Source organism: Mustela nigripes, chromosome 3, assembly GCF_022355385.1.
Source record: "Mustela nigripes isolate SB6536 chromosome 3, MUSNIG.SB6536, whole genome shotgun sequence".
Lineage (NCBI taxonomy): Eukaryota > Metazoa > Chordata > Mammalia > Carnivora > Mustelidae > Mustela > Mustela nigripes.
The window spans coordinates 13264979-13281120 of NC_081559.1; the positions used below are offsets into that span (position 1 = coordinate 13264979).

The 16142-nt window shown below is 40.0% G+C and overlaps 1 protein-coding gene across 5 annotated transcripts in view; it reads right to left on the reverse strand.

Moving 5' to 3' along the window:
- Nucleotides 1–5078: 5078 nt before the first annotated feature.
- Nucleotides 5079–16142, reverse strand: part of ALS2 (alsin Rho guanine nucleotide exchange factor ALS2) — an 81160-nt gene continuing 70096 nt past the window's right edge. For all 5 annotated transcript variants that reach the window (XM_059393216.1, XM_059393215.1, XM_059393212.1 and 2 more), the window contains 9 exons: nucleotides 15287–15404; nucleotides 14288–14445; nucleotides 12264–12386; nucleotides 11002–11178; nucleotides 10108–10153; nucleotides 9822–9883; nucleotides 9121–9270; nucleotides 8835–8931; nucleotides 5079–6651 (listed from right to left, as the gene is read on the reverse strand). In XM_059393216.1, the coding sequence (XP_059249199.1) occupies nucleotides 6613–6651; nucleotides 8835–8931; nucleotides 9121–9270; nucleotides 9822–9883; nucleotides 10108–10153; nucleotides 11002–11178; nucleotides 12264–12386; nucleotides 14288–14445; nucleotides 15287–15404 (970 nt within the window). In that variant the 3' untranslated portion in view covers nucleotides 5079–6612. The remainder of the gene's footprint in view (nucleotides 6652–8834; nucleotides 8932–9120; nucleotides 9271–9821; nucleotides 9884–10107; nucleotides 10154–11001; nucleotides 11179–12263; nucleotides 12387–14287; nucleotides 14446–15286; nucleotides 15405–16142) is intronic.

Genomic DNA, 16142 nt, shown 5'->3' on the forward strand with positions numbered 1-16142 from the left:
TTTGTCAGCGAACGTTACTTCTAGTTCTTCCAGCCTCCTACATTCATCCTCTCAGATAGTGAGGTCAGGTGCTGGCCCTAGGAGGTTGGCCTGGAGGGCACCAAAGCCGTAAGGACCAAGGGTCTATGGGTAGGGCAACAGCAGCATTTGTATCCAAGTAGGATAATAAAGGAGAAATTGGGATTTTTTTTTTAAAAAAGGAGTATTGCAAATTAATTTTTAGAGCCTGCGATATTGCATCTGATATGGGTGAGAACCGCTGTCTAGAACTTAGACAGGCTGTGGAGTTGAAGCAGGAGGGCTGTCTAGAAGAAGACAGATCATTATTATGTTGTCCCTAAATTCCCAGACAGTGAGAAGGAAAGCAGTCATAGAATTTTAAACAACTGTCCCATACACACTGTCTCCCAGTCACACTGAAGTATTCTATCTTGCTAGATTCTACCAAAACCTGACATCACATGCTTTTGCCATGCCCACCACCACGCACCTTGCCCAGTCCCAACCAAGTTAGGTTAAACCCTGCCATTTTCCTGTGTTCTAGTTTTTGAGCACTCTGTCGAATCATTTAGCACAACATTTGCATGTATGACTTACCTCCCCTCCCTAAGAGGGGAGCTTATGGAGGATAGATCATTGAAAAGGGAGGTGGAAGGCGCCTGGGTGGCTCAGTGGGTTAAGCCGCTGCCTTCGGCTTAGGTCATGATCCCAGGGTCCTGGGATTGAGTTCCCCATCAGGCTCTCTGCTCAGCGGGGAGCCTGCTTCCCTCTCTCTCTCTCTCTGCCTCCCTCTCTGTCTACTTGTGATCTCTATCAAATAAATAAATATAATCTTTAAAAAAAAAGAAAAGAAAAGGGAGGTGGAGTATCATCTGCCAGACAGACAGACGTCAGAGCAGACAGATGGGTCCGACAGCAAGCCATCATATTCAGGTAAATGCTGGAAATGCTACCCAAAGCGTGGTTCAGAGGTCACATCCTTGGAGAGGAAGTACAGATTAAACAAGCCTACCGCTATCTCTGCATCATAAGGTGGATCACATTTCTTCCATATTAATGTCCAAAAGCCCATGTGCCGAACGAGGCTGTCCGTGCAGCAGCGAGGGCACCTGACTGTGCATTCCAGACTTGACCTGATTTGTGAGGGACGTTTACAGATAGACTGTGATTTCTATAGTGAGTTTTAATTATTAACATAGCTTCCAGTAAATCTATGCTGACTCCAGGGTTGCAGAAAGTGAATTCATATATGCTAAAAAGCTTATGTTGAGTAAAACCTCCTTTCCCATGAAGTCATAAACAGCGATTTTCATCTCCGTGACTTTTAGGGGGAATTCTAAAAACAGAGTCACTGTCAGGTTCCTGTGACAAATTGCTGGGGACTGAATGGTGTTCCCCCAAATTCAGATGTTGGAGCCCTAACCCCACTGTGCCGGTATTTGGAGATGGAACCTTTGGGAGAGAGGCGGCTGAGACGAGGCCACGACGGTGGGGTCCCCATGATGGCGTTAGTGCCCTTGTAAGCAGAGACATCAGAGAGCTCTCCATCAATGTCTCTGCCAGAAGAAGACAGACAGAGTCGTCTCTGAGCTAGGAAGAAGGACAGCACCAGAACCGCCCATGCTCGTACCCTAATCTTACCAGCCTCCGGAACTGTGGGGGCAAAAGAAAACCTCTGTTGTTTAAGCCACTGAGCCCCCGGTATTAGCCCAAGGCAAGACAAGAAGTTTAGAAGGAAACTAGGAAAATGGTTTTCCCGCTCTCCGGACGTCTCTGAAAACTACTGCGATGCTTCGGTTCACAATCTGCTTCACAATTCTCTTCTGAATTAACCTGTTCGGGGCCTGGCTTCTGTGTGGGTCATGTCTGCAGAAGTTCTGGAAGGCGGACCCCATGGTCTCCAGTTCACTGTGAAGCCTCAGCATGTGTAGCAGGGGCTGGGCTGTATGTCCAGTCGTTGAGAAGGGGTGGAAAAACGGGAGACCGAAATATGGAAGTCAGAGGCTGATACTTGCCCTTGGAGTTCAAAAGCAGCTGGGACGTCCTCAGGTGGGAGCTGGGGATACCAGAGGCCTGTGCGCTTCCTCTCTACCTCAGCCTGCTTATATTGACTTCAACCTCCTTCCCTATCAAACTTGGAAAAACTTTCATTTTTCAGACGTGGAAATGGACATTCAAAGAGGAATTCGGTACACTTAACAAGTAGCAAAATCAAAAGTTTTCCTCTTGTTTGTGGGACTAGCCGTGACAAATGCCTGGCAAAGGGCTATAATCGCTCTTCCTTGCCTTTTCTCGACTTTTGGACCAAGTTTGTCAGTTAGAACTTACCTATTTCTGCTGTCAGAGGAGAAGTCACGATGGAGGCTGCAGGTAGACATAAAACTACATGCGATTCTGGACTAATTAAGTAAGAGGTGAAGGGTCACTGGTTCTTACTCACTGAGAAGCTGCATTAGTGTTACGGACTCATGAGGAATTTGTCCTAAATATTACTTTAAAAATCAGTATTTCCATGAGCTTATGAAAATGCAGTGATTACTATTAAATGCCATTCCCCTTACCCCTATTAAGTTCATTTTTCAAAACAATGCTTCCTATTAAACAAAGCCTGATAAAGCACTTGAAAACTTAATGCCCGTACAAACATGGCCCAGCTTCCTCTGGGTAAAAATGCCATTGACTGGGCTGGAACAAATGCTCAGTTTTACTCAGGCTGCGCGACAGCGCATTATTCCATCCATAAGAAACAGTTTCCCAAAGGAAAACCTGCTCTTTCAAAATCACAGAATTCTCCATACGATTTGGGTTACAATGAAACTAAACCATTCAAATTAAATTACCCAGAATTTTATCTGTAGCTATTAAAAAGTCACAGCAGCACAGACATTTATAGATCTCTTCTGGTAACTGAGGATCCTTTGGTAGAGTCTCTTACCTGCAAGACTGCAAACACACAATGTTACTCCAATCCAGAGAAAAGCTTTGGTAGAAAATACTAGTGGGCTATTAGCTGCCAAAGTCACCTCACTGTTCTAGAAAAAATCTCTGCACATCCTCTTTGATTTAATCCACAGAAGCCTAACCCAGCCTAACCACTAAGATACTCATAAGCTTCCCCTGCCACAGATCTTAAGTATTCCTCACACTGAGAAGTACAATTTATATCATTTTCAGTCGTCGCTGTGGTATTTTCTCTCAAAATGTCACCACGTGGTTAACCACGACAAACATTGTTTTTGTTGACCACTCCTCGGTAACACACGCCCAACAGATGATAGCATTTTTAATGAAGGAAAAACCAGAGACACCAGAGAGTAAGCAGACCTCTTAACCTTATTGTCTCATGTTATGAGAATATGATGGAAGACCCTTGGGCCAATAATAATGAGGCCTGGAAAAAACAGTTCCTTCTGGAAGGTTCCCTACCAAGTGACTGTCAATACCGATTCTCTCAGATTAGAGTTACTCATTTGAAAATCTTCTATTGCAGCGACACACAGGAAGTGCGAGTCGGTGGGAAGCACACTGGCAAGTAGATAACCTACAAGAAAACTAAAGGTTCTGCTCACAGCAGGGCAGAGCAGAATAAAGACAAAATGGCCAGTCAGAGGTTTATCTGTCCATTTACTTCAAATTAAACAGATGGGTTTTCTTTGCTTTCCACTGTTGATGAAAATGGATGCTGGGACTATGATAGATCGGTGACCATTCTGAGCACACCATAAACACCTAATGTTATGAAAAGTTCTCATTTCCGGGTGCCTGGGTGGCTCAATCATTAAGTGTCTGACTTCTACTCAGGTTATGATCCCAGGGTCCTGGGATCAAGCCCTGCATCGGGCTCCCTGCTTCTAGGGAAGCCTGCTTCTCCCTCTCCCACTCCCCCTGCTGTGTTCCTTCTCTTGCTGTGTCTCTGTCAAATAAATAAAATCTTTAAAAAAAAAAAAAAAAGGTTTTATTTTCAACTCATTTTTTACTTTACAATCTTTAAAAAAAAAAAAAAGGATTTGAGAGAGAGGGCATTCATGAGTGTGTGTGAGCAGGGGTAGGAGTGGAGGGCGAGAGACAGGGTGTCTCAGGAGACTCCCTGCTGAGATGTAGGGCTGGATCTCACAACCCTGAGCAGGAATCAAGAGTCATCTGCCCAAACGACTGAGCTGCCCAGGTGCCCCTACTCTATGCTCTAACACATAACCCAGCTTCGAAGTGGCATCTCTGGCAACAGTGGTGGGAAAGAGCCCTGGAATTAGAGATACTCTCTCAGAGTCCCAGCTCAAACAGTGAGCAAATCATAGTCACCGTCCGTGTCTACATCAGTGGGGTTAATACCTGCCCCTCAGAGCTACTCTCAGCATTCACCACACATAGGAAAGATCTGTAACCCGTTGCATGAGAGCTAGGTATTTCTATTTAAAGACAGTGGCCTGGAGATTTAGATTTAGAACTTGAAAATTTATGGTTTTGCTATGCTATCTGAAAGGTATAAATAACAGGATCAAGGGCCTAAAGTAACTGGAAAGTTCCATCCAAACCTCCAAAAAAAGGAGTTAAAATATGATTTTCTTAGGACTGAAACAGTCTACCATCATTTGAGAATTTCTCCGTGGGTCTCAAGTCTTTCTTCGTTCATTTTCTAGAACTGTCCCTGTCTGTCTCTCTCTCTCAAGGGATCCAAGACATTGGGTAAATTTGCCTTTAAAACCAAAATGTGGAATCTGTGTTTATTCTAAAATCAAAAGAATCTCAAATGGAAATGCAAGGTGTTTAACATAAACTAATGAGTGTTGGTTCCTTTCCTATAATGGGGAGCCACCTTCTGGTAGAGAGCAGTGGTGACATGGAAAGCCTTCTTGAGAAGACATAGCTGGGAAATAGCTAACTAATGTAATGTAGTAGGTCCAATGATAATTTTAAACCCTCACTCTTCCCTTCCCTGAATCTGTTCAGGAGAAACAAAACAAAACAAAACAAAAAAACAGTGACTATGAAAATATGCCTTTTATTCAAAGAAATAATAGATTTAAGACCCCTGTCCTTGGGGTATTAGGATCAGAAAATCAATTTGCCAGCAAAGGGGCTCTAATTATGAATTTATGTTTATTTTAAAGACAGAGATCTCTAAAATGCCAGAGGGACCTCTGAGGCCAATACGAAGAGGCACTGATTACACTTCAGGCAAAAAATAAATAAGTAAAAACAAAACAAAACAAAAAAAAACAAACAAACCACTAAGTCTGGATTTAAATTTCTAAGCTGCCCCTGAGTCGTTTCTTACATAGTCATAAAACAACCTCATCGAGATGAATGTTTTTTATTATGAAAATTGCTGTTACATTACAGCCAACATTCCGAAACAGTATTTTAATAAACATGTCTTGATTATAAAGTAGAGCAGAAATCATGATCCTTTTTTTTAAAATTGATTAACACCTGCTGATGTTAACATAAATCTGGAGGACACTCCACGTGCTCCCCACGGTGTGCAGGAGATGAGATGAGGAAGAGCACCTGTGTTATTCAAAACAGCTCCTAGTGTTACTTGTACAGTGTAAACCAACCATTCACAATAGGACATTTAAAAAAAAAAATGTGAAAGGCAAAACACTAAAATGTTGAGGTGTTACAATACTTTTGAGCTGGGAAAAGCCAAAGCTTGTTTCCTTCTTCCCTTCTGTGAGTTCAGTGCGAGGTACAGGGAAGAAGCAGAACGCCAGGCCAGGGATGGATGCAGTCCCCTGCTTCGGAATTTCCCGGAATTTCCCGGAATTTCGTCCTGCTCCAAAACACAGCCCACATGCACAAGCTCCTCGGGCTCTCATTCACGGGCCCCGAGATACAGCACTTGCACCCGGACGAGGGAGGGGGCCCCAGCAGCTCGGGGTCAGTGTGTGAATTCCAGTGTGTTCACTCTGCAGCACTGAAAGGAATCCAAGAATATTCTAGTCGGGAGGCAGAAGACTCCTGTTTAGATGTTCCATGGTGGGGGTCGGGCTGCGGTCGTCACGGCATAGAACCTCTCCCGTCATGAATACCCTGGTGGAAAAGCTTAGAAAAAGTTAAAACTGCAGTTCGAGAAGGTCCTCTTTCCCCTCCCTCAGCCAAGAAGCACGATGCACTCGTGACTGCAAGGGACTCAGGAAGGCATAGTGTGGCGACTACAGTTTCAAGTACAATCTGCTCCTTGCAAAGGGGTCTGGGGTAACCGCAGGCAAACCCGGAACTCAGAACAATTTATTAACTTCTTTAATGTAAGAAGCTATACTGGGAACTCTTCTGACAACTTCAGGTAGCTGGCATTCTCTTTACCGCAGGAAGGGGTGTCCTGGTTTCCCGAACAGCAAATGTGTGATATCTGGGGGATTTAACATAGGCCAGGGACTGGTTTAATTGAATTTGATCTGTGTTCCAACCCTCTCTTTGAGTCAAACAGTCTTTTTTTTTTTTTTTTTTTTTTCTGGGAGCAGGGCTATCATCATTAGTAAGGCTCAGAAATAGCCACCAAAATAACACAACGTCCTAATTTCAACACCATTCGTTTTCGCCACTTCGGGAAGACGCCAGATGGTGCAAAAACATCCTACAGATAATCCAGTTGGCAAGCTGTCGTGCATCCTAGTTAAGCTTCTCACGCTGGATCTGGTAGTAACATGCCTGGAAAAAAAAGTTCAAAACCATTTAAAATTTACTTGTAAAGAAACCACATAAACACAGCAATGCACAGGAGACAAAAGAAAGGGAAAGTCTGATTAATACCGAAAGCTCCAACAAAATCAGTTAGGTGCTTTATTTTTCCCTGCTTACTTCCAGTTCACCTGTCCACGGTCTCTTTGGCCTACTTGTAAATTCGTAGAGAGAAGATTTTGCACACTTTCTTCTACTTCTAAAATAAACAAGCTTTTTACAAGCTGTTTAATATTCTTGACTAAATAGAAATACCTTAATTGCTAAGTCACTACTGAGTGGACATTTAGAATATGCTGAACATTATAAGGTATACAAACAACTGTAACTGGAATCATCTAGTATGTTTAGGAAACTACAAATCAAGAGTAAGCATCAGTGAGTCAGAATTTCCAGGAATGAATTTGTTTTTTTTTTAAGATTTTATTTGACAGAGGGAAAGAGAGAGAGAGAGAGAGAGAGAATGAATGAGATGGGAGAGGGTCAGAGGGGGAAGCAGATTCCCCACTGAGCAGGTGCCCAATGCGGGACTCGATCCTGGAACTCCAGGATCATGACCTGAGCCGAAGGCAGTCACCCAACCAGCGGAGCCACCCAAATGTCCCAGGAATGAATGTTTAAGAAGCATTCCGAGGTGATCCTGAAAGTATCCAAGTTTGGAAGTTACTCACGCTACAAAGAATACCTCAGTCAAACCATGTATGTTTTCCATTCCTCAATTTCTCGGGATAAATCTCCAGGAGCTGGATTACTCAAGCCCCAAGAACATTTTTGATATCGATGATATCAATATTAACAACAGTTTTCTAAAAGAGTGACTGCTATTTAACCCAATATGCCCAGCAATATGAGCACATTCCTGAATTCACTATACCCCTATACCAACATTGGCTATAATTGGCTTTAATTTTAAAAGATCCTTGCTATTTTAGTAGGCACAAAATGCCATCTTGCTTAAATCTGCAGTACTGTAATTTTCAGTAAGGTTGAGCATTTTCCTACATATAAACGTATCAGTTGTTTCTCCCTTGCAGATATGTTGAGAGAAACTCTTCTTATAACATAAATACTAAAAATTTAAGTTCTAGGTGGGCAATATTTTCCCTAGTTTCTCTACCTTTTCTAGTCTATTTAATGGAAAATGTTAGTGATATTTCATGGGAAAAGTTCAAACAACTAACCCAAGCCCTAAATCTGCCATTAAATTCTAGGATTTTTTCTCATCTTAATTTGCCTGTCTCTCCTCTCTTCTTTTCTCTACACTTAAATTCTCCAAAGCATCTGCCACTAACAATGGGGGTGATGTTACCCTGATTCCACCCTCCCTCCAAAACATCTAATAAGCATCCCAATACATTAACCATTTATTAAATAATTCCTCTTTTCCATTTTTATGTTTGATGTTTCCAATTTCACATGGGAAATTCTTACTGTAACACTGCTCTTGTGAGGGCCGTCCCTTCTGTTAGGGGTCACGTCCATTCTTGTGACAGTAACATACTGTCTTAATTATTGTAATTTTCTATTTTACTAATTGGCAGAGTCGGTTTATTCTCCCTTTCTTTCAGGAGTGTTTATGCCATTTTCTATTTGTTGTTGTTCCAATATACTGCAGAATTATTCTAAAATTCCAAGAGAAGTCAAGGCGAGGAAATACAATGACTTGCAACAATCTCTAGAGAGTACTCAGACTGCAGAAGCTCATCCGTAAGACACTGGTTACAGTAAGTTCATGGAGAAAAAAGAAGATGCAATTCACATTCACTATATACATACTGCCTTCTCTGTGTTACCTCATTTCTGTTAAATAGCTCTAGTGCTGGACACTTTTTTGGACACTACGAATCCTTTCTGCTTTTTTTCTAGAGTTAACATTTACATAGATGGTCTCTTGTTATAAGCATTTCTAATGATTTGCTTTCTCAGTTTATAGGGAGGATTGGGTAATTTGCTTTAGTATTTTGAAAAATAACTAACTGATTCTACTTTTATTATATTTTAAAATAATTTACAATATGTGCTCTAAAGGTATTTAATGTTTGCATTAAACCTCTGTATAAAGATGACAGTGGTTAATCACAGATTTATAATATGGTAAATTAAGGACAGACTTTAAGATTAAAAAATATACATTAAATATTACCTATACTTACCTTCAGGGTGGTGAACATTATTCCCTGTTCCCCATGCTGAAGATAAGGGTCCATTAGATCCTCAATGAGGTGTACTTCGGAGCCTAAATTCCTAATCCTGCCCCAATGAGAAAAAGACATTGAATTATTTCTGTTTATATGTACATCCTCCTTCTGAATATACATAAGGGAAAATAAAGAACAGCTCACCACAGTGGAATGGGTAAAGAGAAATGGCTCATCAATTCAGAAAAACACTTATTAAAATAATGAGTCCCTAATAATCAAGTCAGAAAAGGTTGGTCACCTGGCCCGTAGCACCACATACAAGAAAACAGGAAACAAGTCATCCATGGACCACAAGAAGTCTTCCTGAAGTGATGCCAGCACACTCTGAGAGATCTCTTCAAAAGTTTGCTGGATCACCTTAAGTTTGTCTGACGGGGTAAATGTTGTGCTGTTGTTTAAAAAAAAAAAAAAAAAAAAAAGTCCTGTAATTTTTCTTAATAGAAGTGTTTAAATATTAATTGCTTGACAATAAGCCCTCCTGGGGCCTGGGTGTCTTAAGTTGCACACATCAGGCATAATGAGTTGCTGGAAGGGATGACTAATCCCTTGGTTCCTTGAGAAAGGATGCCTCCAACTCTCTATGGTTCACATGGAAGAATTCACTAAATCGTAAGATTACCCCCTTTAACCATGTAGGACACTATTCTCTTAACACTTCTCTGAGTAATAAAGTTTGGTTAATTTCCATCTGGCTAAAGATGTGATTACGTAGATACATTTCTGGGTAGGCTCTCTACCTCTTTTGAAAACACAATGGCCTTGTAGAGTAAAAGGTAAGCCAAATGTCTCAAGAGAGCCTTTTCTGATCTCCAGGCTGAGTGTGACACCTTCTAGGAGTGAAGGGGGGGCACTTAGAGCTTAGGTAAAGATAAGATCTCAATAGTATCTTAATAGACTATTACTTCGATTTGTGTGATTTTTCAACAAATCAGCAATTACCTTATCTGCTGTAGACATTCTACAGCTGAGGCAAAACAAGCATCTTTTGTAGTTGGCAAAACCTGCAAAAAAGAGAATTTATGAAGGTCAGCGAGGAAAGCTATCTTCCACAGTAACAACAAAAATTAAATGACACTGGTAGCAAGGTGTGGCTCTTCAGTGAATAACTCATGCTTAGCTACCATTCTATCAAAGTAAAATGGAAATGTTTTGTTATTTTCAATATCCCACATTGAAGAAAAACATAATTACTGAGGAAATTAAAATTTACCATAATTTACTATACCTTTTTACTTTCTCCAAGGATTGACAAGGTTGCAGGCCAGAATTTCCTACAATGGAATCCAGACACTGTTAGCACAAGTTGTTACTTATGATAGTTTAATACCCGTTAAAAAAAGCTGATGGCTATACTGCCTTCCCTGTCCCCATTTAAAATAACTGTTCCACAGATACAGTTTTAATAAACATTCCAGAAATAACTTAAGAGTTCCTATCACGTTCTAAGGGATCTGTCAATGTACCCCCATACATTATGGATATTACCAAGTTGGCCAAAGTCTTTCCTTCACTCAGTTTTATTGTATTTTTACTGTCAAATTATCCTACTGAAAAAAATTCACTTTCTGGTTAAGGCTTGGTCACTTTTGATTGCACATATGCATAGTTACTGGGTTCGGGGGGACCAGCCTCATCACAGCACTAAGAAAAAAGCATAATGTGTTCCCTTGGAATAACAAGAAACAATGCTCCACAACAAAGAGCATTTCTAAAACTTTTAATTAGAAACTGGAGAGGGGGAGGAAAGAAAGAGAAGGAAAGGAAGACTGTCGAAGACAAAATATAATGAATTTTTTTCTGAAACTGTCAACGCATGTATTCTGTTTTAAGGACTGCAAATAGGATGGGTAAAATTTATATATACACACACACATTTTATACACACGCACACATTCAAATACAACACAATTCAGAAGAATAACAAAGTTTTACACTCCACTCCAAAAATTCTCAAAAGTAAAGGTTAAATATCACTATTTTGCTGAATAACAGATAAGCAAATAAGGGAAGAAACTGCAAATCATATATTCCATTGGGTAGTAAAGTACCAGATTCTTGACAATGCTGTTTGCATTTTAAATTAAAACCATTTGATTCTACTCCTAACTACTGTACTTACCTCTGTACCCCAAGGAAGCCCAGAAGAGCAATATCTGGCTGCTTATTCAGCCGCAGAACACATTCCCAGTAAATGTCTTCCTCGCGATCGTTATCCAGGGCATAGAGCATGAACAGTGGTGGGTAGAGCCGAGGCAGCAGTACGGGAAGCAATAACCCAGAGCTTGTTACCACATAACTACAAAATATTGGAGAAGCATTCATATTAAAATGGAATACAGAATCAACGAGCTTCAGTTTCTAGAGCTGAAAGTAAAGATGGGACATTTCGAGGAAAGACACAGTTATAAGAGGGGCAACCTGGGCGGCTTAGTCAGTTAAGGGTCGACTCGATTTTGGCTCAGGTCAGGATGTCAGGGTGGTGAAATTCAGCCTCAAGTCAGGTTCTGTGCTCAGCAGCGAGTCAGCTTAAGATTCTCTCTTCCCCCAGACCCCCTACTTTCTCTCTTTAAAAAAGAAAAAAAAAAGAAAGATATGGACATTGGGGAGGGTATGTGCTATGGTGAGTGCTGTGAAGTGTGTAAACCTGGCGATTCACAGACCTGTACTCCTGGGGATAAAAATACATCATATGTTTATTAAAAAAAAATTTAAAAATTTAAATTAAAAAAAAAAAAAGAAAAGAAATAGTTATAACATTATTCTACTTTCATATTTGGAGCTAACAGGAGGGCCTTACCTATATGGGCCCAGAGTTTTATCTTGGACCAACTGTGAATACTTTTCATTAACTCAAAATCTAACTGAAAATCTAGTTGGTTCCATTTTGAAAAGAATTCCCTGTGGTTATTCTAGATCAGCATGACATCACTTTGCTCAGCAGTCTTTGCACCCAGTCATCTGGGACTGTGCTTCCGTGGGGTTTGGCTAATACAATGTAATACAGCCTAAAAGGGATCTAGCCCAAACACATTATTTGAAAAATAAGGAAACTGAGATCAAGAGAAAACTTTTCCATGGGATTCTTTGTATTTGTTTCTATGGTTGGTTTTTATTTTTATTTTTATTTATTTTTTATTTATTTATTTGAAAGGCAGAGATCACAAGTAGGCAGAGAGGCATGCAGAGAAAGAGAGAGGGAGAGAGGGAAGCAGGCTTCCCGCGGAGCAGGGAGCCCAATGTGGGGCTGGATCCTAGGACCCTGGGAGCTTGACCTGAGCCAAAGGCAGATGCTTAAAGACTGAGACATCCAGGCACCCCTCCTTGGGATTCTTTGGCTAGGACCGCCCACCCTCTTCACTGTCTCTACCCAACTCCATTTACCCTGGCTCTGGCGACTCGGATCTGGAGTCTGACTTGCCAGTGCAAAAGGATTTCCTCTCCGTTGGCAAAGGGGCAGAGAGAGGAATTGTGCTGCCCTCTTCAGGAAGCTCAGGAAACAAGAATCTAAGGAATAACAGAAAATACAATTATAAAATGTTGCACCTCGAGAATGGTTAAAAAGAGTAAAATGCATTTTTATGCATTTCTATTATTTCATCTATTTAAAGGATCTATGCAATCAAATTTTAAATCAACTAAATTTTTTAGTTCCCTAAGATTCTTAACTGATTCTTTGTAATTACAGGATAAAATTAAGAGTGTAGCTAATGAATAATAATACTACTAAAAAATCATGTGCTTTTTTTTTCTCTGTCTGGTTATTAAAGAGTGAGAAATTCTTATCTCTGTGTTTTTCTTACTGGCAAATTTCATCTGAGGTCAATCTGTATTGACTCTTCAAGCAGAGACCATTATTCTCACAGCACAAACAATTAGTTGGAAACTACTTAAATATTCAACACTAAGAAAAACTGAAAATCTAATCAATGTAAAATATAAAAAAAAATTTTTTTGTTTTAATTCAAGCTGCTGCGGCGTCTGGGTGGCTCAGTGGGTTAAATGGCTGACTCTCCGTTTAGGCTCCAATCATGATCTCAGGGTCACGAGACGGAGCCGGCTCGGCTCTGAGCGCAGAGTCGGCTTGTCCCTCTCCCTCCCCCACTGCCACTCTCCCTGCTCTCTTGCTCTCTCTCAGTAAAATCTTTAAAACAAAAATTCAAGTTGCTAAAAAATATTTTTCCAAATTATCAAGATGATAGATAGGTTACTGAGGACTTTTTCCCCTAAGTTTTCAATTTGCCCTAGATTTTATCTCTGACCTCTTATATGCAATGGTGGACTCCACTATAAACAAGTTCATGGTCCTCTTTTAGACATACACCTTGACTCTTTAAAGGGAGATTGTAATCTTTTCTATTTTTTGTAGACTTATATCTCACCCCTGTCTCTGCCCCTAATTTTATAGTTGGAAAAACGAAACCAAAAGTCAGAAAACTTATCTTCATGATACTCATCTAAGTAACGTCAGAGTTGAAACACTCCCAGCCAGCGGTCTTTTAGTGGATGACACTGTCCCCTCAAAACTGAAGACAGTTCCAAATGCATCTATCAATTCTGAAGTTAATAATAGAAAGAAGTTTTCCTGGAAATTTCATAAATTTTTGTATAATGACCTCATTACAGTATTTACATGTTGGCTTAACCCCAGTAAAAGATCTTAAATTTCACAAGTTCCAAATTTCCTACCTAAACTTTCTTTCCAAAGGTATTCTACTTGCTTGCTTTCTCACCTCTTTTCAAGTCTCTGCTCAGACAGTACATTAGGCAGGTCTCCTGGACCTTCTATTTAAAATAGCAGCCTCTTACCTCCAGCCCCATCTTTTGCCACATTTACCATCCCATGACACACTACGTATTTTATTTAGTCTGTCCTGCTAGAATGGAAGCCTGCGAGAACACACACAGTTCCCTGATGATTAGTGATGTTAGGCATTCTTTCAGGTACGTGAGAGATCGTATCTCTCCTTTGGGAAATTGTCTATTCTGGTCCTGCGTCCATTTTAAATCAGATTATTAGTGGGGTTTTGTTTGTTTGTTTTTTAGTGTTGAGTAAGTTCTTTATATATTTTGGGTATTAACCAAATCATTATCAGATATGTCATTTGCCAATACCTTTTCCCACTCAGTACGTTGCCTTTTTTGTTTTGTTAATGGTTTCCTTTCCTGTGTTTATTGCATAAAGTAAAAAACGTGTTTTTTGTTGTTTAATCTATTTAAGAATCTGTGGCACAAAAACTATTGTCTTGATGAATAATTTCTTCAATTTCTTCAATCATGAATAATTTCTTCAACCGTAATGATTCTTCACAAAGCTATAAATCTCTAGACTCAGGACGAAGACACCTAAGCGTTAGTATAAAGCAGCGTTCTGCAGCTTGCAGACTTCAGCGAGAAGGATCTCTTACCTCACCAGCTGGAAAATTCGCTTAAGGTAAGACTTGATCTCCTTCACAGCCTCCTGCAATAACCGGCGATTGGCTCCCACACCCACGTATGTCATTCTGTAAACTGCAACCAGGGTCTCCACAAGCCTGCCCAGGGGGTGCAGTGGCGTGTCACAGGCCTGAACAGGAAGAGGATCACCGAAGTCAGTCAAGGACTAACAGCAGAAACAATCAACCAACAAATAATAAAACAATTTCATAAATGATAAACAATTTTCAAAACGGCAAGAGTCAACTTTTGGATCAGGAAAATTCAAATACTTCAACTTTTCTTGAAAGTGTTGAGTCTACCCAAATTATATGGAGTAGGAGTTTCTAATCTTAATCAAAGAATCCTTTTGACATCTTAGAAAATAGCTCTGGATATACTGATAAATATAATTAAGCTATAAACTTCACCAAAAAAATTGCTCAAAGGTAACCTCTCCTATTTTTTTTTGGTGAAGTTTATAGCTTAATTATATTTATATAATATATATTATATGTTTATATAATTACAACTACTTGATAGCTGATTATGCTCCAATATTGTCACTCTCTAGTTCCCTTGATTTCTCTTGATACGGCTTCCTGCAACCCCTTATCAATGCACGTCATGCTTTAAAGTGTAGCAAATCGTATGGGGTTTGAGAAGGACGCAAAGAGCATAACCACGGGGTGAGGGCAACATGATTTATGCAACCTCTAGTCTGCTCATGTTACTAACAAAAAGCCATTTTAAACTTTGACCCTTGTTCTCAAGAACTCCATTGAGCACCATCACAAAACTTTAAAAAGTTCTATCATCACAATAGGACAATATTCACGTGGAAATGTGCTTTTAGTAGTCAGACAATTAACAAAGGGAATACCTGGAAAGCAAAGATAGGAACACAGTACCAATAAGCTTGAGCGCAATGGAATGATACAGCGTAGTAGCTGCGTCATTCATTCACAAGACCACTGTAATTTTGACTCTACCTTTATTAGATATTTCTTGATGTCATCATATTTCTCCACAGAGAAGGCTCCAACATGCTGAGGAATGAATTCCAAACTCTCCAGTGTCTGAGTCTGCGAACGACTTAATGTCTCTGGACTGTAAAAAAGCAAAAGAAAGCCCATTATGTATTTCATATCAGAAAAACAAGGCAACTGTAATGTGCACATGAAACACTGTCATCAAATAAGGAGGAAATGGACTACCCAGCAGTGTTTGGCCCAAATGAGCTCATGACTGGTAAGTGACCTGCTAGTAGATTTTTCTAACAGCCATTCCTGTGTCATTTAATGTTACTTCATACCAACTACAATTAATAATGAGGATTTTGCTTCAGTATCAATGATGGTGTCAGGAGGTACTATAATGTTAGCCTGAACAGAAAACTGGTGATAGACTTGTTAGTGACAAGAGAAAAATGGAATAAGAGAGAGAAAGTAGTGAGGAAAAGCCAAAACATATGAAGAGGCGGGGCACCCGGGTTTGTGCTTTTGACTTCTTACTGCAAAGAAACTAAGAGTATTTATGTCTGTTGGTAAACTTGTTTGCCACTTAACTGATTCATAAATTGCCACCTGAAGAATTCTGTTGTAACAGTTCACAATTGGTTAATAACTAAAGGTGTTTCTATGAATACAAAGTTCTGCTTGGTGTAACTAAGACTGATGGAAATAAAGGGAAACTCTGTATGTAGGAAAGTAGGAGATATGTAAGAAAGATTTAAGGAATGGGAATACATTTTGTTGAAGGTAAAGGAAGGTAATTTTGTCCTAAATGAGATGGTTGTTTAGAAGGAAATGGCTTGGGACAAAACCTGAATGCAAAGGAAAGTTGTAG